This window comes from Rhinolophus sinicus, chromosome 18 (assembly GCF_057876585.1).
Source record: "Rhinolophus sinicus isolate RSI-liver-muscle chromosome 18, RSI-T2T, whole genome shotgun sequence".
NCBI classification, from domain to species: Eukaryota; Metazoa; Chordata; class Mammalia; order Chiroptera; family Rhinolophidae; genus Rhinolophus; species Rhinolophus sinicus.
This window is the reverse complement of record NC_142518.1, coordinates 9552354-9574838: the sequence shown is the minus strand read 5'-3', so window position 1 is coordinate 9574838 and position 22485 is coordinate 9552354. Positions and strand designations below refer to the sequence as shown.

Here is a 22485-nt window from a genome sequence, read left to right as displayed (position 1 = left end):
ATGTCGCTGTGTGTGGAGTCAGGCAGGGCTGTCTAAGGAGAGCTGAAGTCATACAGTTAAGAAGCTGCTCACTCTGTTTCCTGTGGGGCTTTTCACTCTGTTTGCAGGACTCGGGTTCAAGGGGCATATTGAGGGATTTCCCCTGTCCACTTCAACCAAAGCACAAGGCTTCGTGCAATTGCTCTTACGATTTCCTTTATGAAAGAGCTGAATTGTCTGCAACTAAAATGAGAAATGAGACCACTGGTTTAATAGATAAGTGAAGTCAGCAATATCACGAATCTTAGAGTTTCACAACTGCTTCTCATTTATAGACAACACAATGCAATTTTAATGTCCGCGCCAATTCCAATTACAGGCTGAAGAACATTTTAAAGCACTTCCAAACAGCAGACCACATGGTCTTGCAGTCACAACCAAGAATTAGCCACCGGAGGTAATATTTTAACTTTGTAAAATAATGTTTTAGTACCTGCTGACCTCTATTTTTTTGTGTCAAGTAAAATTTCTGAAGTGAATTACATTCTCCTAAGTCAGTGATCACTATGAGAACATTTTAATAAGGAACTCTTGGAACCCCATTTAGCATTGATTTGAATTTTGAGAGGCAGTGTGCTGCTGTGGGTACCAGCATGAACTCTGGCGACAGATGGCCTGGATTAGAATCCCCACCATGAACTAGCTGTGTGGCCTTGGGCAAGCCTCTTAACTTCTCTGTGCTTCAGTGTCCGCCTACTTAAAAAGGGTTTCTGTGAGGATTGGGTTGTTGTTTTTTTATACATTAAGCTATCAAAACAGCGCCAGACACATGGCAAGCGCCACATAAGTAGTAGCTGTTACTATGATTGTTTTGATTACTTTCTGTTAACTTGGGCAGGAACTGGGCTGAGATTTGTGATTGCCGTCTATGCTAAAAGGACTTGCTGGCATTTGGGAAAGGTAATTAATCTGCTCTGTAGAAAGACACCAGCATCGGTCAGTGTAAAGATGGGGGGACTATTGACCATTTTTTTCTGGCTCCCAAAAGAAACATAGTTTTCTACATCTGAAGCCTTACTATCTGCTGACCAAAGAATGACTAGATCTTTAAAAAGTCTAGATGTACCATATAAACAAACTGAAGATTATTTTATGTTAAATTACCAGGTGAGCCTGAGAATATACCTTTTAAGAGACTGATGTGCTTCTAACCAATATAGGGTCAACAGCAATTCCCCTCCCACAACTAAAATGTCTAGAACATGGAATTAGTGACCATTCCAGCACTTCTACAACTTCAAAATTCATGATTACCTGGGGATCTTCTTAAAACGCAGATTCTGCTTCAGGTGGTCTGGGCTAAGCCTGAGCGTCTGCATTTCTAACCACTCCCAGGTGATGAGGAGGCTGTGGTCCAGGGACCACTATTTGGAATGCGTGTAACGACCATGGCATCTAAGACACGGGGGATTACTCATCACGAGGACCAATTTGATTACGTGCCTATAGAAGATCTTTTAAGGTCCAACTCTGTGGCTTTTGGCAAATCTCGTTTAATTTTTCTGGACTTCATTTCCTATATCCACAAAAAAGATGAGGGGGTTTTGTGCAAAATGCTATAAGCTTTTTGTAACGACTCAACTGTCCTTTTGATATTCCCAAGTGTGGATGTGTTCCTGCTTCTCAGTTTAGATGTGTCAGCCCTGGGGAAGCTATGGCCAATTTTGAACAAGATTCTGCCAGAATAGCATGGTCTAAAGTGAAGGCTGAAAGAGGGAAAAGATAAAAATGAGATACTTTGAATAGTTTCTGTCACTTCTGGAAGGTCAAAATCACATGTTTATTTCATGAGACTGTGAAATTCTCCAAACCCCATTCCATCCTTATCAGGCAGCCAATCAGCAATATTTATTGCCAGTTCTCTCTGGAACATGACTCTTTTTCCAACAAACGCTGCTGTTTTAAATTCCATTATGTCAGAAGCAAGCCTTAAGGAGGCCTCAGTCCCTCTGGGGTCAAAAAAAGGCAATCTGGAGCCAGACTGCTTGCGTTCAAGGCCAACTCCACCACTGACTAACCTTAAAGAAGTCTCAGCGTTCTCATCTGTAAAATGGAGAGAATTATGACCCAGAGGGTCATTGGGATGATTAAATTGGTTAATATGTGTAAAGAACTTAAAACAATACCTGGTGCAGAGGAAGCCTTCTATAAATGGCTGTTCTTTTTACTTCATTGCAAAAGCTTTGTATAGTGTTCATGTGGACTGCATATGTAACAAAAGAATCTTCCTTCTCATGGACAGACTGTATATTCATGTATTGGGTGGTGACCCAAAGTTCAAAAATTCAATTTCCAAAAGAGTTTACCAAGTATCTCATGTCATTCACTCAGATCTTGCTCACCATGGTGCCCCCACCGCACCTGAAACAGTCTGTGATACATAAAGACAACCAGTAAATACTTTCTGGGTGCATACTTGATATCATTAAAATGTAAATGAATGCTGGGATAAGAGAAACTAGGGTAAAGTAGAAAGCAGATAAGACAATATAGGGGTTAAGAATGACTGCAATAAGCTTAATATGAGCTAACTGAAGAGGTGAGAGAACAATAAAATTAGCTAAATTAAATTTTAAAAGAAAATAAACTATTTAAGGGATTAGGAAGTAGGGAAATAAACACCAGATTGATTTTTTTCTTTAAATTTGCATACTAGGCTGTTTTGCAAGACTCAAAATGTTCCCTGCAGATTTCTTAAGTTCAAGCAGTGACAACAATGAGAAGCAGAGGTTTGGGGGCTTGTGGTTCCCCTTGGGGGTCCACAGGCATGTGTCTTGTCTACTTTAGCATCTTTCCTGTGGGTTTTCAGGGCGTGGATTGATGTCCAGTAGGGGACATACTACCTTTCAACAGTTCCCCGCCCCCTACCCCAGACATTGGAAGACCCCGAGTCCCTCATGCAGTTCTCTCCCAGTCAAAAAGCAATTTTCCCACTAAGCAGCCTGTACTGGTTATGGGTTGGCACAAGATTTCTAACCAAATCTGCAATTGTCACCTCCAATTTGGAGAGCTGATGGAATGTCCGGGCTGTGGCAGACAATTGGTGTCACACATACACTTTTTCCTAGACCAGAAACAGCCGAGAAACTCGACAGAAAACCATATTTCCAGCTTTTGTTTTCTCCAGGAAACTTTAAGGGTAGAATGTCATTTGAAACACTTTCTCACCAATATATTATACAATTTTTCTAGTATCCCTTCAATCATAGTTTGATTAAAATACAGAGTTTGTGTGACTTTCAGGGAAATACTGTTATAGCATGTCCAAATGGCAGTAGGTTTTGACAATCAGAATACTGGACAGTAAACTTAGAACATTTTTGCAGTGTACCTATTTCTCTATTTCAGGGGAAATTGGAATTCATTGACTATGTCCAGCACATGTTAAATGGATCTTGCCTACTTTACAGTTAACTCCATAGTCTCAGCTCTTCCCTTCACCTGCCCTTTTGAGTTTGCATCTGTTCACATTGTGACATGGATAGAGCTGGCCCCCTCTCCCAGGAGGCCTCTCTTTCCTTCCCAGGCTCAAAGAACAACTTCTCAAAGTAGCATTTAAAAAACTGTTTAATCGTGAAAACAGGTAGCACAGGCATACTTTTGTTCCCCCTTCTTTTTGCCTTTGAAGTATTCCAGCATGTTCATGGGTTTAGTTCGAAAAAGAATGATGCATAGTCTCCTAATGGTTGTGTGTGGAGGGCGGGGGCAGTGGGGGGAGAGGGGGACAGTGGGTTTCTGACAAAGGGAGCTTGAGATAACAGGCTCCAGCTGTCACGAGAGCAAGCGGAGGGAAAACAACACTTGCTCAGAAAAGAATCCTCCCTTCTGAACGCCTCACTGTTGATATATTTTACTTATAGATCAGAGTACTCTGTGATAGACTTTAAAAATGCTCCTTTTGGGCTGAGGGGTGGGGTAAGGATGGACCTGAGACTTCTCTCAGTATGCCTTTTTTATTTTTTGAAAGATGCAAATGTTTACATATTTAAAACATCCAGTTAAACCAGAAAAGGGAAAAAGCCCTCAAACTTGAAAATTAAAAACAAATGGAAACAAATGAAGAGCCTAACATTTGTGTAAACATATCAGCAACATAACCACACAGAGGAAATATTTATTTTAAAGGCTTTAAACATAATTTTCTGACTGTACAATTTAGTGGGATATATTCTAAAGACAAAAAGAACGGCATAAAAATTATTAACTTCATTCTGTAGTTTTGTTAGTGTCGGCATTACAATTTTAAAAGTTTTGTGTGTATTGTGAAACAAATGAGTGAATTAATATTTTTAGGAATCAGGATTTTCAGTGTAAGAAAAATAGGTTCAAATACAAAACAAAAGAGCTAAGAAAAATTCTGTAATATTCAATGTTACATTAAATATAAATGGACATTTAAAAAAAACGGATGGCCATTATCTCTATAAGGCAGTTTCTAGAAACCTAATACATTTGACGATTTGAGGAATCCACGATTTTTAACAATGCAATTCTATGTTTCTTTCTGATAACAATTTTATTTTCCTCTGGTTTTTATTTCCATTCACTTTTCTTTTAGGGTTCATGTTTAATTAGATGTCATGAGGAATACTAAAAAAAAGTCCTGCCTAAGAAATTCATAATCACCCAAATGAATTCTGGCTGAATTTCCCTTTTGACACAGGGCAAGGGGGAAACAGCATTTGGGGAAAAGGATATTGTAAAGGGCCAAGTCCTATAAAAATGTGGAGTTCAGGATTTCACCAACTCTGTCTCTTTGCTACTTGTTCAGCAGAGTCCAACGTACATCCCCTCTCTCTGGTGAAGCCTTCTCAGTTGCCCTACATCCACACAGCCATCTGTCTTCACAACCCATGAGATTTTGGGACTGGCAGTTATTTAATTCACGTGTCCCATTTCTCTATGAGCTGTATTTATTCAGTCATTAGACACCTGCTGTGTGCACATTGTGCAGTGCCCTGGAAATATGCTGTGAATAAGATACAACTACTGTCATCAATTAAAGTCACAGTCTAGTTGGGGAGAGAAACTGGCAAACATTAGAAGTATAATGTGATACGAGAAATGCTAAAGCAGCAGTAGGTAAAGCTTGCATGGTACTATAGAGGAGGGACAATTGATTTTTCTTGTGTGGATGGAGGGAGGGAAAGAAAAGAGATGGGGCCAGGGCGCATGTCTTACAATGGCTTGTATAAAAGGCTTGGATACTGTGTTTTCCCGAAAATAAGACCTAGCCGGACCATCAGCTCTAATGAATCTTTTGGAGCAAAAATTAATGTAAGACCTGGTATTATATTATATTATATTATATTATATTATATTATATTATATTATATTATATTATAGGCCCGGTCTTACAGTAAAATAAGACTGAGTCTTATATTAATTTTTGCTCCAAAAGACTCATTAGAATTCATTGCCCAGCTGGGTCTTATTTTCGGGGAAACACGGTAGTAGCAGTGCAATAACTATTTGGAGATCATGATGGGCTGCATAGGCAACCAGATCCTGGTGGGGTTGCGACAGGGCAAAAGGAAATGATGCAAAATATTGGGCTGAAGGGAAATCCAAGACCAAGTTTGTCTATTCCTGGAGTTTGCCTAAGGCTGACCTTGGTTGTATGTATATTCCGGCCTCCCTCTCTCACAGGGTTTTTTATAGCATGCTCTGAGGTTAAGGTGGAGTGGGGTGCTGTGTGCACTTCTGTCTCATCTTGAATTTCACAACGTAGTTCATTCTGTGGGACCTGCACAACATAGACGCTGGACCCTGAGCAGATGATCAGTATCATTCCACAGACAAGGGCAAAACTTGGTTCTGATTCAGGGTTGTGAATAGGCACAATTAGGTCTGTTAGTCTTGTTTTGTAAATAGGAGGACACCAGAGAAATGCACCCTGCAACTTCAAAGACTTGTCCTGTGGTAGGCAGCCATAGTTGGCACTTCATTTGCAGTTAGGAATGTTCAAATAAACACTGCTCAGCATCTGATCAGATCAGGGCAGCCCACTCACCCCAGAAATACCATTCTTGGTGTGCACAAAGGGTGCCAGATGTTCTTATTCCTTCAAGATGTCCCTGCTGACCTCATTACCTAGGAAGTACATTCCAGTGGTGTCGACAAGCCCTCTTCTGCCAGGAAGAATGGAGAGGTGCCCTTTCAAAGCAGAAGTTACATCCTGTGCCAGTCATACATCGTTGGCCCTGGTTATAAGGATTACAAATTAGCAAGGAAATTTTGACTCAGAGGATAATGAAAGCTATAAAAAACCAAGGTGTCACCTTCAGTAGAGGTGAGTGGCTATTTCACATATCAGTGTAATAACTTCCATGGCTGCTGTCAAGGTTTGTACTTTGGGGATGTAAGTCTTTCCCCACGAACACATTCCGTGTTTTTTCTAACCACAGTGAAATATACAGGACAGCTTCAGGGAGCATCAGAGGCTATTGCATGTTGTGTTAAACTCTTGTGGATATAAATGAAGTAGATGTTAGTATTTTAAGAACTGGTATTGGCACATACGAGTATAGAGCTGCAAACACACTATTTTGACTGAAGCACAAATCCTTGGAATCATGTAGCTTTTGAACAATTTGAGCAAACTCACACTAAAGTGTAATGAAAAAATTTGGTGTTGGATGTAATTCTGATTACCTGAAGCTTAATTAAGAATTCTGCTCTTGGGGACAGGTATAGGTACTCCAAGATAGACAAGAATTTAAAACTTTCCCATCCAATGGGCTCTAAATCATTGCTAGGGATTACTCTGTTGAAAGAGGAGCATGTTGTGGTCTGGTTAGCATGGGGCTGGTTAGCATTCCCTGGGCTTAGTAAAATCAGATGAGGAAACGGAGGTCTGCCATTCTTGGAAGGGCTTCCACACTGGCCATGGGGAATTGCAGGGATTTCTCAGAAAGGTATCTGTACCATGACAGTTCAGTTGAGCTCAGCAAACATGTGCTAAGGGCCAACTGTATGCAAGGTCCTGTGAAGGTGTGAGAGAAAAAGATGAAAAAAATCAGGGAGCTGGCAGGGGACAATCGAAGGGACAGACACATCAATTGCTAGCACTACTGTACTGTGTGGTCAGTTACCAGACTAGAAAACATGGAGGGGTTTAGGGGAAGGCAGAATAGATAGGAGGTTCAGCCCAATCTGGAGGTTCAGGAAAAGCAGGCATAGGTCTAGAGGAGCCAAATGACCTGCAAAGAAGGGTGGAAAGACACTAGACCGTACAAAGCAGACAGCATGAAGCCAGAGAGGTGTTTATAAGGTGTTTCTCCATACGGCTCTGAAAGTGTCCAGGGGAATAACTCCATGTTTTAGAAGGCCTTCAAATCATGTGTTCATTGTCTTCAGTATGGAAATTGGAAAAGTTATCTCCATCAGGTAACACTTTTCTGGTAATTTCTCTCTCTCTCTCTCTCTCTCTCTCTCTCTCTCTCTCTCTCTCTCTCTCTCTCTCTCTCTCTCTCCTCTCTCAGTGATCAAAGCTAAAACAGTGCAAAATGACAAAGATGCAATGTTCTCATGTCACTATGTATAGGAGGTATCCATGTTCAGAGGGTAGCTGTTACGTTTGTAACCCAACATGAATCAATTAAGGTCCAGCTTTTCCAGGTGCACTGAAAAATGAAATAATGACAATTTGCCCTTTTTTTCCCCATGAAACCTCTTGTTCTCTTTGTTTCCATATAGATGGTCATTTTTAACATTACAGAAGGAAACCATGCTAGCCCAAAATTTTCTTTCCTGATTCAACTATAAATAGCAACTGGAGAAATTGAAATGCTTCCTTTTAGAGGAAACCATTTTGAAGTCCAGAGCAAGGCTCTTCTTTCCCACCACCTTCAAACTGCCTGTGGTCAGTTTTTCTCTTATCTCTAGGCTCTGAAAATAATGTTGGCTTCTCCCAATCCCTTCTGGTATTCCCTGATTGCAACAAGGGTCCACAAGAAAGTAGGATGGAGGGCTGGGCTGTGAAAAGGAGGAAGAAAAATAACCTGACACTTTTTCTACTCCATCTTGATTCCCTTAGCATTGATTTTTGTGCCTCTCCATCCTTTCTCCACCGGAGGGTTTTCTTGTAGACCTCCATCCCCTCACCATCACCATTTAGAGGTTCTGCCAATTGAGTCCTCCTGGCTAAATTCTTTCCCTGGCAGCTTCCAAATGTGGTTGCAGCAGCTCTACTTGTCAGGAATTAGTACCCACCTACCTCTTTGTCTGCCCTGGAGACTTTCAGTATCTCCGAGTAACTACCGGTACTTGGCTGGTGGAGTTTTCCAGCATCAGATATTGATTTAAGGCCATCTGTTATTGATTAATCCAAAAGAAGTTTTGAGTGACAGTCCTGATGACTGTGATTAAATGTTTTCATAGGCTTTAACTGACAGAGTCTGTCAGCCAGACAAAAGCACAGAGGACTTAGAATTGGATAGAAGTCAAATGGAGGGAGTTGAGATGGAGGAGAAGACCAAAAGATAATTATCCTTTCTTCCTCTCCAAGTTCAGAATGAATTGACAGGTAGACTCTGAGGAGTTGGCCAGATGGGGATCCAAATATTATCTTTATTGCCTGGTAGAATCTGGATAAGAGCACATGACTTGTATCTGAGACATTTTGGGCTTCTTAATACTGCCTGCCCACTTCATTAAATGTGTCCAGGCAGAACTGTACAGTCATCCTTTTTAGAGGCAGGCTTATTACCTCATGGTGTATGTATCTTTGGGGAGAGAGAGAGAGAGAGAGAGAGAGAGAGATTGATTTGTGTTCAGAAACAGCTTTTAACTTGGCTAGTGTAGTTGACCTCTTGTATGGGTAATTTACGAGATTCTAGGAAGCCCTGACACATGCCAAAAATTCTCAGTTACGTTATTGAAACTATACCAGTATAAAGTGAATTCTTTGATAGTATGATAGATTGAAAAGAGCAGGGACTGTAGAATCAAAGAGACCTGGGTCCAAATTTCAGCTCTGTTTAATACCTCTGTGACCTTGGGAAAATTATTTTTGAACCTTTACTTCTTTATCTGACCAATGGGGATAATGAACAGTCTGAGTTATTTGTGTGGCATATAATGTGCCTATTAACATAGAAGGTACTTAACACATACTTGTTCCTTTTTCCCTATCTGTCTCCCTTTCTGCTCCCACATTCACTTTTATCATTAGGCTTTACTGATAGCAAATCTCTAGAATTTCTTGGGAAGGAAAATGGCTGACATCTTTTGTGGGCTTACAAGTTAATTAAATTCTAAGCCAGAGTTGTCCCATGAAAATATAATGGAATCAATATGTAATTTAAAATTTTCAGTAGGTACATTGAAAAAAGTAAAAAGAAACAGGCAAAATCAATTTTAACAATGTACTTTAACCCAGTTATCAAAAATATCATTTTAACATATATCAATATTAAATTATAATGAGATATTTTGCATTTTTTGGTCACCAAGTCTTTGACATCCAGTGTGTAGTTTACACTTACAGCACAGCTCAGTTCACACTGGTGGCCACATTTCATGTGCTTAATAGCCTCATATGGCCAGTGGTACCTGTATTGGACAGTGAAGTTCTGAGTGCTTTACATGTATCAGTTTTTTTCCCTGCTGAGTTAACTCAGGTTATCTGGAAAACAGAGCCTAAAGCAGGTCTTATGTACAATCCCAGGGCAGGGAAAGTAAGGGGAAAGGGAAGTGAAGCAGATGCTTGTTGGTGCAGGTACCTGTTTAGAAAACTGTACCTTAGTACTTTCTCATGGAAAAAAAAGGAGGAAGAATTTTTCTGCCATCCCATATTTTCCATTCCTCTTAGGTCAGAGTTTGCCCCATGTGGGCTAATTCCGTGCCGTTCTGGATTGTGGCAACCTAGCCCCTTCAGGCAGCCTCCGAGGAGGCCACCTACCAATCCAGTGGCTTGAGTCTCCATTCCAGTCTAGGCAAGGGATCCAGAGCCTCAGTAATACTGTCAGCCAAGCCCAGGAGCTGTGGAGCGGCTGTAGCTGCCACCACTGTGGGGGCAATCAAAGCTATTCAGAGCGTGGCAGTCAGAAAGGAGCCAAGGCAGCTGGAGATGGCAACAGTTATGACCCAGGAGTCTCCATAAGTGGCCAAGGGCACAGGAGCTAGTTGGGCTGAGAGACTCCGAGGAGACTCATAAAATGTGTCCAATGAAATTCTCACAACAATCTAATGAGGGAGGGAACTGAGGCATAGCGAGATTAGCAACTTGCCCAGGGTTATGCAACTACTAAGTGACAGAGCTGGAATTCTAACCGGATGGCATCCAGGGTCTGTGCTCTTCACCACAAGCTCACACAGGTCCTTACCAGTTTGGCACAATCTGATACAAATCAGATTTTCTGCTGACAGCAGGTTTTTATCCACGGGAACTTGAAAGACAGAGAGGGCCTGTGAGGAGAGATGGATATGGCAGGGTTCAGAGGAAATTCTTGACCCATCTGTAATTTTGCTCAGGAGCTGACCACTTCTTGCTTGCCCAGGAATCCATGAACCATCCCCTGCCCCAGCTGGAGGATAAGTACTGACCCTTCTATAGGTCCCCAGCCCTTCATTCAGCAGATTCGCTGACCTCTTCAGTTTCTCAGAGCTGTTGCCGTACAATAGGGAACCTCCTCTCTTCTTGTTTGTGGATAGATAGGAAGCCATATTTGATACTTTGGGAGCCTCTTTGTATACTATTTACTTTATTTCAATGGGTTGGTGTAGTAAGTTTGGGTATTTGGAGATTGATCAAGGAGAAGACTGGCTCATGAGAGGCGGTAACATAACCTTTATTTGGGCGGTTCTTGGACAGGCTTGCTTGATAAGTGAAGTCCCTCATAGTTGGAGACTTTCCAGAATAGATGTGTCAGGCCACCACCCAGAAGGGGAATCAGGCAAGGGCCTTCACAGGGGAGTTGGGGAAATCAGAGAGGGGGCTTACCTGTCTAGGTGACGTCGCTCAGCGACAATGTGGAGGGTCTCTGGGTCAGAGAGCTCCAAAAGGCAGCGGCAGTTTGGGGTCTTTTATAGCTGCAGGATTCGTTATTTATGACTAACATATGTTGGGTGCAGTTTCACAAGTTATGCAAGTAGGAGCTAAATATGTTTATGGCTAAAATATGTTTATTTGCAATATATTTAAAACAATTGGATGTGTGAGAATTTGAGTCGGGCAGCCGCAGGCTTTGGGCTACAGATCCTAGCCTGCTGTAAAGAAGTAAACAACAACATGGGGCCATTTTTGCCTAATACCCAGGGGCCGTCTCTGGCCCATTTATATAATAGTTGGACAGGAAACTTTCCATTCATTTACCTCTTCAATTGCTGTAATGGAGTATTAGGAGCTGAACAAAGTCCTTAGGGTAGCACAAGTCTAGAATTCCTGACAGTAGGAGATGCTTTTGCGAGCCAACCAAGACCTACTCTTCCTTTTTCTTCTGGCACTCCCATTGGAATCAGAATGTCAGGCAGCCATAGACGTGAGAGATCAACTGGCCAGCTCCACCACTTTGCAGATGAGAATGCTGCAACCCAGTTATGCAAAAAGTCTTTCCCAAGGTCACCCAGCTCATTGCGGAAGGAACCTAGACCTAAACTCAGGTTTCCTAATTTTGCCCCATTTTATTTGACTGCACCCTTGCCTTATCACACCATTCAGCCCTTGTACATAAACTTGCTGAGTATGTCTCTCTCTCCAGTTTGGGAATGCTTTAGCTCATTTTCATGGAAGGGAGCTTCAGAATGAAACTCTTTCTACACCAAAAGAGTACCCTCAGGCACGTATCTATACAAGGAGACACCCCTGACAACATCAGAATGTCCTGAAACGATCACAAAGGAGAAGCCCTGTGTCATAATAAATTTTGTCTTAATCATAGCTACACAAAGGTGTCAGTCCCCAGAGCTCTATGAAACCTTATCTTTGCCAAATAGTTTCTCAATCTCAACGCACTTTCTCACAAGAGCTCATAAAAACATCTTAGTAAATACCAAATGTGACTAGTAGAGATTTAAAATGTTATGAAGTCCTGTGAAGAATATTCTAGCACTGGTTAATAGATTTTCTCACTCCGCCTTGGAACATGTTACCCATGGATGGGTGATAAGGGATAGGAAGGCTCCCTGTTGGCATAGTTGGGGGTTATTTGTAGTTTTATTGTGCTGTTGCCTTTGTAGGATTATGAATGGATTGGTCATATAAGAGATGAGCATTTGTGCTTTCTCTGTTTTTAATTTTCAAAAAAATTAGAACATCTATAACCCAACTTCAGTCAAGAATGCTGACTCAAAGGTGAAGAAATCAAAGTCCAGTTTCACAATGAACATGTCTACGGTCAAATTTCAGGATGGTGACAGTCCCTTGCCTTAGCTCTTCTTTCCTCACTGCCTCTCCCCTAAAAAAAAGGAGAGGGACTAGAATGTTACTGTTGATGAATGTGCTGCTTGAAAAAAGATGTTGTGGAGGCTAGACTGTAGGATACTTCAGCTACGTGCAAAATTCTTGGTCAGCTGGACAGTTTGATGCTCAAGATTTTCCACAATCCTTCATGGTTGACTGAAGTTAAGAATGTTGTTGGCCCTCTCTCTCACCCTATACAGAGTCATTGGCATTTTGCCTAAGAGTTTCTTGTTTTCTCTTTGTGTAGCACTTCATGTATATGTCAAAAATATGATTACAAGGTTTTAATCCTTCCCACTGCAGATATAAACTAATCTCTCCCACTCCTTATCAGCATTCTTTAAAATAATCAAGAATTCAGATATCAGTGTGCTTTGGATTAGGGACAGAAGACTTATCATTTCCTTGAAGAGCATCAGCCTATTCTAAACAGTGAGAGTTGGAAGTTTGCTTTAAATAATGTGGTAAATCTACTTTTAATTTCCTCAAAGCCTTAAGATCTCCACAGGAAAGAGAAAGATAAGGTTCTCCATGCAGGGGCCAAAGGATGTGGCAGTAAATTTCGTTAGTGTGTGTGAAGGTGTAAGTGGTGGGGAGAATGGGACTGTGCTGATGGGTTTTCTCCCCAGTGCAAAGCCCAGCAGACCATGAGAGTGGGAAAGTGGTAGAAGGAAACTGAGGAGATTGGGAAACCCCGTGGGAGATGTACTAGATGATGACAAGAACTCCTTACGAGTAGATCTTCTATTAGTTGGGGCTCCTGAGTTAATTAGTGAAGTTTTCTCCATTGAGGCTCTTCCTTGTGATCGACAGAAAGAGAATCTACCTGAAATAGACCCAAGTGTATATGCCAACTTAATAATGATGAAGAAGGTTATCATCAACTGGGGAAAAGGGAAGACTAAGTCATCTGGGATCACTGGTTAACCATTCATGAAAAGAAACTAGTTTATCTCATGATCTCACAAGTAATAATAAAATAAATTTGACATAGATCAAATAATTAAATGTTAAAAATGTTGACCTAAGGGTGGGGGAAAAAATGTTGAACTAGATAAATATAGGCAGATATTTAATGTCATCTTTGGATGGAGAAAGACTTTCTAAGTTTAAAAAGCATTGAAAGGAAAAGGCTGACAAATCTGACCCATGTCAGAAACGCTATAAATGAAATTAAAGGCCAGAAACAAACTGGGAGGTTTTTACAACAGATACTATTAAAGGCTAATAGCCTTAATTTATTTTTAAAAACAACAACACATCTCATAAATTGATAAGAAACGTGCCCAACTCTTGACCCCTATCCCCCAGTTCTCTGCTCCCTCCCAGAGTCATACTTCACGAAAGATATGTCTGCACATGTTATCTCTACTTTCCCACCCCTTCTAGGCTCTCAGCCTGGCATCCACCCCGTCAGTGCACTGAATCACCACTGACTTGCATGTGGCCAAACCCAGAAGTCTTTTTTTCCTCTTCCTCACGTTACTTCTTCCTTTCCATGCTTCTTCCTTCTCTGCACCTTCTCTCCTTCCTTTGGCCTCTGAGATAATGCATTCTTGTATCTCTGGATGCTCCTTTGCTTCTTCTCAGTTTCCTTTCTTAGGGAGGTGCGTTTTCCTCTACCCCAGACCCCTAAATGCTCAAGTTCCCTGCATCTCAGTCCTGAGTTTTCTCTGTCATTGAATATTATCTCTCTAGGTGACCTTATCCATCCCATAGATTTAGATGTCATTTATAGTCTTGTAACTCCCACATTTATATTCACAGCACAATCCTCACCTCTGATCTCTGCGTACTCGCCGTACTTCACATCATTTGCGTGGTTCCCAGGCATGTCAGATTTTAAATAGCAAAAGTTGAAGTCTTACTCCCCCTTCCCCTGCCTGTTTTGACAACAAACAAAGGAAAATTTGTTTCCCTTCCAGTCTTCTCCATCTTAATGAATGAATGGCACCATCACTCACTGCTCAAGTGGCGGTCATCCTTATTCCTTTTCCTCCCCCACCCACATCTAGTCCATTAGCAAAACCTTTCTGTTTCCCAAATAGATTTTATTAATAAATCTATCTACCTCTCTCCCATCCCCTGCCCAGCCCTGGCCAGGCCCACTGCAGCAGCCTCTTCAGGGGGCTCCTCTCTCCTCTCCTTACTCCTTTCCAGTTCTCCACATAGTAGCTCAAGACATCTCTTTAAGATAAAAATTGGATCAATGTGTTCCCATTGTAGTTTAAAGAAATCCCAAATACCTTACTTTGGTCTACACCTGACTGGGTCTTTTCTAATTCTCTAAACTCAACTCACGGCATTCTTTCCAGCAACTTCTTTGTGTCTGCATGTTGCTCTCCTCTGGTTTCTGAGTCCTCCAGGGTCTTCCCTGCCTCCAGGCATTTGCACATGCTGTGCTCCTTCCTTTGCCCAGAAACCTCTTACCCGTAGCTCTTCTCATTCGAGGCCTTCCATCCCCCCATACCCTATCTATTTCTTTTATAGCCTGTATGATTTTATATTTAATTTGTTAAATTGTCTACAAAGCCTGAGCAGATCTATTAATGAATATACATGTCCAATGACTAGCACACTACAGGCTGTCTATCAGTATTGCTCAAATAAAGGAGTTAATTAATAATGAATGAAAACTTGAATAGGTTAATGAGCAGATAGCTTATAAAAAGGCAAGTACAAGTGGCCTAATTAATACGCATGAAGCACCTAGAATAACACCTGGTACATACTAAGCACTTAATATATTTCACTATTGTTATTCTCATATTAATAATATTTAATAGTATTTGGTAAATTAAAAATAATTGTATCACCCAAACTAATAGTCAAATTAAAAGATTAAAGAGATAATAAATTTCTGCTTCTTAAGTTAGCTAAGATTTTTTAAAAATTGGGTGGTCAGCATTTTGATGAGATGGGTACTTTTTGCAGGTAGTTACCAAGTGATTTGACAAAAAAACGATTTGGATGAAAGCAAGTCAGTTAGTAAAACAATTGACCAAAATGATTCTTTGTTCAAAAACAAATACTGCTAGACAATGGTTATCCACACATTGGTATTTGTACTGTGGAGACGGTGCCTTTAAACTGTTTTTTTAGGTTAAGCTTTTTTCCTTATTTTTTTGTTTTCATCCATATTTTCAGATTCTTGGGTACATTCTCTTTTCCTTTACTTTTTTTCCCAGCAATTAATCCTTTCCTGCTATGTTTGTGGCAGGGATATATTGGGGGGAAAAGCCAAAATGTGCAACAATAGGGGATTTGTTGGAATGAGTTCACTTTCTAACAATAAGGGATTAGATAGCGGAAAAACAATATTTAGAGCACATGATGAGTTGAAAACTGCCCTGTGGTGTAGCAAAATTACCAAGACTAGAAAAACCAATGACTAGCAGTAGACATGTTCAGAATTACTGTTCAATCAATCATATGATCATGTTGACCGGTTGCTTTTGGCCACATTGCATTTAGCCATAAACTTACGGATATATCAAGAGTCTTTAAAATGTCTAGACTTTTAGTCCCAAAATTTCATTGTGAAGGAATAAAATAGAAATGTGGTCAAAGATTTATGTGCAAATACATACATCAAAATTTAGCAATGATGCAAATGAAAAAAACCATAAAACATAATGTTCGACATTAGGGGAGGTGATCCAAAATGAGGGTGAGGGTCCAGGAATAGGTAGAAACACTGTTTCTCTTATCAAATATTGAGGATTCACACTTGTTAGTACAGTTACTTAGAATAATTTGCTTAAGCAACATAGTAAAATTGAGAATTTGAGTGCATTTCCTGAAAAATCACTAAATCACAAAGGGTCTTTGAAGTAGTTCCCATAAAGAAATGTGAAAGCATTTATTACAGCTCTGACATGTGACAAATTGCTGCCACTTGCTTTTAGGGAAGGCCAGCATGGTGGCAAAATTAACAGCATGCAGGGATAAATGGGTGGCCCTTAATTATGAAAGGAGCAGTGGCAAAATGGAAGGTAGCTCCTTTGCCATGTTCACACACAGCAACCAACATAGCATGCTCTGGGAAAATGTTTGTAAGCCACATGGCTCCATGTGGAAATGATTTCATCTCCTCATTAAGATCACATTGATGAATAAAAACAGAGGAAGGAAGCCAGCTTGACAAGGATATCATACCAAAAGCCAGGGTGAGCGGGAAGTCTTTGAAGGGTATAAGATGAAGGTAGCTGGGCTCCGGAAGGAAGTAGTTTTGTAGACCCTGTTTGGTCTTGGTTGTTTTGCGGTCATTATTGGAGTGGTGTCTTAGGCTCATTAAGGGTTTAATTCTGACATATTTATAGAGAAAAAGAGACAAGGCTTGTCTGGATTTGGTAGCACTCCTGTTGTTGTAGGTTAGCCAAAATTTACCCTTAACCTCATGAATAGTTACGTTACTTACCTTCTAGAAGCTTTGCCTACTTGATATTTGAACTACAAGATTTTAAGCCATTACAGACTAAAACATTTAAGATAAGTTTTCTAAATACTTTTAACAGAGAATTATGAAATGAGAAGAAAGACAAGAGAGGAATAGCTTTGGATTTCAGTACCCGTGCATATACTATTAAGACCAAAACAGAGACGAGGAAAAAGAAAAGAATGCTGCTGATGGAATTGATGAGCATTAGTTCTGTTCATGCTGAAACAGATCTGAAGAGGAATGTTTTATTTTAGGCTGTTATTGACCAATTTATTTTAATCCTGTGAAAATATATACACTGATAGCTAAGTTTTAACCAAAAAAAGAACAATTGGTTTAATTAAATTCTCATTCTATTTAGAGGGTCTATTGATAGTTTAATACTATGCATTAAAAAACAAAAAACCAGGACACAGGAAAGAATGTGCCTAATGAAGATATTTGTTGATGGTTGCAAACTGACAGTGTGCAATAGAAAAATTAAATCCAGGTTTGCTCAAAGTGTATTTGAGGCTGGCATTATCCTTGAGTTAAATGAATATAATTTACATTTGCTATTCTAGCAGAATTACCAAAATTGAAAAAAAAACACACTACCTGATTTTCAAAAACTATATATGAGTACCTGTATGTTTGTGTGTGTGTATATATATATATATATATATATATATATATATATATATATATACACCTACATACACACTCATGAGAACAGCTTCCAAATTGAATTTTATCTCATTATGGGTTTATTGGAATATATATATATTTAAGTTTTGGGTAGTTGATTATTCAAGACATGTATTGCATTAACACCTTCGTTGATCTGATTTTCAGTACAAAAGAAGTTGTTAGAATCAGAATTCTGTTTTAAGGTGCATTGATGTTGTGAAAAAATACCTTCAAAATGAATTAAAAATTTCCCTTTAGCCCTTTTCACACTATAAGACAATGGGATATATTTGTGGCTTTGTTATGTTAGAACGTCTCTCCCTGATTTCTGTTTAAAATTTTATAAGTGAATACATAAGTACAGAATTCTGTGTGCACTCCCATGTGTATCTATTATGCAGCTACAGTCTCCATATTAATAGATACAGGTTACTATTTTTTGGACAATATGATTAGGTTGAGAAACTAGAGGCAGGACTAGCTTAGAGGGCAAGACTGGTGACTGGATTTGAGGGCAACAATAGGGTGAGCTGATCATTCCCCACGGCCCTAGTTACCCTCCCTTTACCCAGCCTCATCTCACTTCCCTACAGCTCCAGTCTGAGAAATTGGAAGGGAATTTGAAAATGAAAACGTGGAGGAAAACATTGATTTTCTGACTCAGAATTCAGGGAACCAGAAATAGACTGCGACATCAGTGAGTCCCAACACGAGATTTTCAGATGAGTGAACTAAGCCCCGAAGAAGACAAGTGCTTTGCTAGTCAGCAGGATAAGCGATCCTAGTATCAAAGACTCCTGGTTTCCAGTTCAAGGTTATTTTAATGACTACATTGTGGGAGAATTCTAGTAAAAATGAAGCCAAGAGCCTTCTGGTAACTGATGTCTTCACTGTGGGCAGGGATACTGCATTTGTCTGAGGCAAAGGTTAAGAAAGATGCTTAAACCAAACAGGAATTCTTTTTCTGGAAGAGAGCAAAATATTGCCCAGACAGAGGAGTCATCTGGTATTATGTGACATTTACCCTTGATCTTTTTAGAGGTAATCTTAGAAGGCTTCATCAGACAAAACCAGATTCTTTCCATATGGTGCCTTACAAATCTAATGTTCCTAGAGAATCTGCTGCTGTGTCCCATGGGTGCTGCCCTTGTGTTACGTATGTTTCCAGCTCTTTAGATTGATTGTGAATCTTTGGCCTCAGGCTGCACCTGATGCCACGGGTCTTTCTGGTTTCATTTATGTGTGCATAAAGGAATTTCCTTTTCCGGTCTTTGAAGCTGTATTGATGTAGCTTGATCTTCTAAGCCATGTAACACCACCTACCAGACCACTTAAAGTCCAAAACATTCATAGGAAAGGGAGCAATCTTCTGATAGCATTATTTACAGTTCTCTATTCCAAAATTTAATATACAGACATAAACTTTGACCATATCAAATCGCCCATTCTGAAAAGAGGCATTTTGCTACATGTAGGTAAAGATGTTGATAAATACCCTCTGTATACTGTAAATATATTTATTATTATACATGGGGTTTTACAATAGGGAACATCATTCAATAAATATTTATTGAGCACCTACTATGTGACAGGCACTGTGGGTTGGCCCTGGGTGAAAAAGGCAGAAATGTCCATGTCCTTGTGGAGTTTACATAATTAATCTCTGCAAAAAGATGCTTTTATCAAGGATAGTCAATAATTCTGGGCTCTGGATTCTGTCTTTTAGTCTATTTACACATGCATGTTTTTAATGAATATAAGCTTTTTATTAAAATATAACATATATAAAAAGATGTAGTACATACATACAATGGAATATTACTTGGCCATAAAAAAGAATGAAATCTTACCATTTGCAACAACATGGATGGACCTAGAGAGTATTGTACTAAGTGAAATAAGTCAGACTGAGAAAGACAAATACCATATGATCTCACTTATATGTGGAATCTAAAGAACAAAATAAATGAACAAAAAAAACAGAAACAGACACATAGATACAGAGAACAAGCTGATGGTTGCCAGATGAGAGGGGCATTGGGGAGCTGGGTGAAAAAGGTAAAGGGATTAAGAAATACAAATTGGCAGTTATAAAATAGTCACGGGGATGTAAAGTACAGCATAGAGAATACAGTCAATAATATTGTAATAACTGTGTGTAGTGCCAGGTGGGTACTAGACTAATTGGGGGGATCACTTCATAAGCTATATGAATGTCTAACCACTATGCTGTACACCTGAAACTAATAAGATAATATTAAACGTCAACTGTAATTTAAAAAGTAAAGAAAAAAATTAAATAAAATGAAACATATAAACAGAAAAGTAAACAAATCAAGTGTATAGCTCAGAGAATTTTCACCAAGTGAATGCTTCCATGAAACCAGAAGCCAGGTTAAGAAACAGAACATTGTCAGGCCCCAGAAGTCCCCTTTGGAACCTCTTCCGGTTGCTAACCTTCCCAAGGTGACTACTTTTCTCACCTCTGATGCCACAGATTAGTTTGGCTTTGGTTTGAACTTTATAGAAATGGAATCAGTGGTATATGTATCTGCCCTCATTTGCTCAAAATTGTGCTTGTGAGATTCATCTGACTTGTTGCACATAGTAGAGTTCATTCATTCTCCTTGCTGTGTAGTATTCCATTTTAAAAGTATATTACGATTCATTTATCCATCCTATCATTGAAGATATTTGGACTATTCCCAGTTGTTGTCTGTTTCTGACAGTGTCACTATCAAGGATCATAGACTTGTCTTTAGGCGAACAGTTCTGTTGGGGATACTCTTCTGAGTTGGAATGCTTGGTCACAGATTATGCCCATATTCATCAGTACCACGTACTGCCAAGCAGTTTTCTAAAGTGTTTATACCAAGTTATAGTCCTACCAGCAGTGTATGAAAGTTCCAGTTACTCCACATCCTTGCCAAATCCGGCATTATGTGCTTTTTCGTTTTTGTGTGTATTTTAAGTTTAAAAAAGTAGAACAGAACCACTGGGGTTTTGTGATAAACAATGAGGCATCATCAAGTTTATAGCAATGGTAATCATCCCTTGCGTTTTGATCTATGCCAGTGATTCAGAATGGTATCATATCGAATTACAAACTCTGTTTACCTGTTGACAGAATTAAAGCCACTGTGTACAATGGAAAATCCTGGGAAAGTTTGTCTTCCCTTACATGTGGAGTCATGGCTTTTTCAAGTCAGCAGTGGTAGTCCACCTTTTTTTGCTTAACAGGGCCAAGTTAGAACAAATAATATTTACAAGCCACTTCTTTTGAATTGCAAAATGGGCATGGCTTTATTGAGACCTGGGGAAGAAACATACTTTTGGATGTGAGATAACCTTCCATATCAAGTGGAAGACTGGAAGTGAGGAAGTTGGAACAACTGTTGGCCAGTAAACTATTAGCATCGGACCATATTTAAGAAGTGGTTGTGGAGAGATAGCTGTCATCCTGAAATTAGCTTGTCAACCATATTGTGAAGTTAGGAGGGCTAACTTTTAGACCAAAACCCTTAAGAAGGTGCTGTATTGGCAGCCCATCCATACCCCTCCTGCTACTTTAACTGCACTTTCCAAGGAGAAATTGTAAATATAATGGATGCAGGCCTGGGACCAATCACAAAAGAGCCTAGCTGAAGTAAAGAAGAACCTTATTCTTGGAGAGATGCTGATGGTTTCCTTTTTCTTTTCAGTCCAAGATTTACACTCGCACACCAACCTTATATTTGGATTTCAAATTGGACCAAGGAGCAAAACATTCCCAGCCTGTTCCTAAAGGTATGATGGGTTCTGGGATTTAGTGATCATTTCAGGAAAAACAAACAGACAAACAAAGGGCCACTTTCTCTGGAATGTGGTGGTTTCTGAACCTCAACGCAAAGTTCTGTGGACTTAGTTTATGTTTAATTATGGCTAGCAAATACTGCTGGCCCTTTCAAGTTAGGAAAATCAGGAAGAATTCATAGAATGTCATGGCTGGACTGTCTGGGCCACCTCCCTCATTTTACAGGTGTGAACATTAAGGCCCAACAGATGAGCTTCTTGTCAAGGCCTTGTAAAGACTTGCTGGACAGGCAGGACTTTTACACATGTCTCCCACCTGCTTGGCCCATGTTGACTCCCAGTGCTCCTGGAGGCAAATTCCAACCTTGTTACTTATGAACAAGTACATCCTGGATTGTGATACATCATCTCTTGAATAAAGGTATTGCTATAGAAGACTTTTCCTTTAAGTTGACATTTAAATACAAATAATAATTAGGAAACTCCCAAGCATTTAAGGCCAATTTTAGTTTTTTAAAAACTGGTTGTGCCTGAAATCATGAGGCATCAATCTTGGACCCATTATTTTGTTCTTTTTTTTTTTTCTTTCATTCTGGCTATTTTTAAGTACTGAAAAGCTTTTTAAATCACTTAAACATATGAGGTGTGATCACAAAATACAGTGAATGTTTCAATAAAAAATTTATTATAGTAAAAGACACATTGTGATTAAGGCCCCTCAAAATACTCCCCCCTCCAGCCCCCCTCCCCCCCGTTTCAAATACATTTATCCTATCGCTCTTGCCACTTTCTGAAGCAGCCCTGGAAGTCCTCTTTCATGCGCTGTCATGGCTGCCTGGATGTCCTGAATCGATTCAAAATGTTTACCTTTGGGGAAGAACCAGGAGTTGCACGGTGCCAGATCCAGAGAATGAAGTGGATGAGGACACACCTTAATGTTTTTATTTGACAGAAATTGCCGTACCAGAAGTGATATGTGACACAGCGCACTGTCATGATGGAGGGTAAAGTAAAGACACTCACAAAAGAGGATTCCAGAACTGCTTCAGAAAATGGCAAGAACGATGGGATAAGTGTGTTCAAAGTGAGGGGGAGTATTTTGAGGGGGCTTAATGGCAACGTGCCTTTTGCTGTAATAAAT

The 22485-nt window shown here is 39.8% G+C and overlaps 1 protein-coding gene across 3 annotated transcripts in view; it reads left to right on the top strand.

Annotated features, from left to right (window-relative positions):
- The window catches only part of PIR (pirin), a 108645-nt gene that overhangs the window by 33297 nt on the left and 52863 nt on the right, over positions 1-22485 (top strand). For all 3 annotated transcript variants that reach the window (XR_002138553.3, XM_019746288.3, XM_019746287.3), the window contains exon 6: positions 21254-21338. Coding sequence is in view for 2 of the 3 variants with exons in the window: in XM_019746288.3 (XP_019601847.1) it covers positions 21254-21338 (85 nt within the window). In the remaining variant the exon portion in view is untranslated. The remainder of the gene's footprint in view (positions 1-21253; positions 21339-22485) is intronic.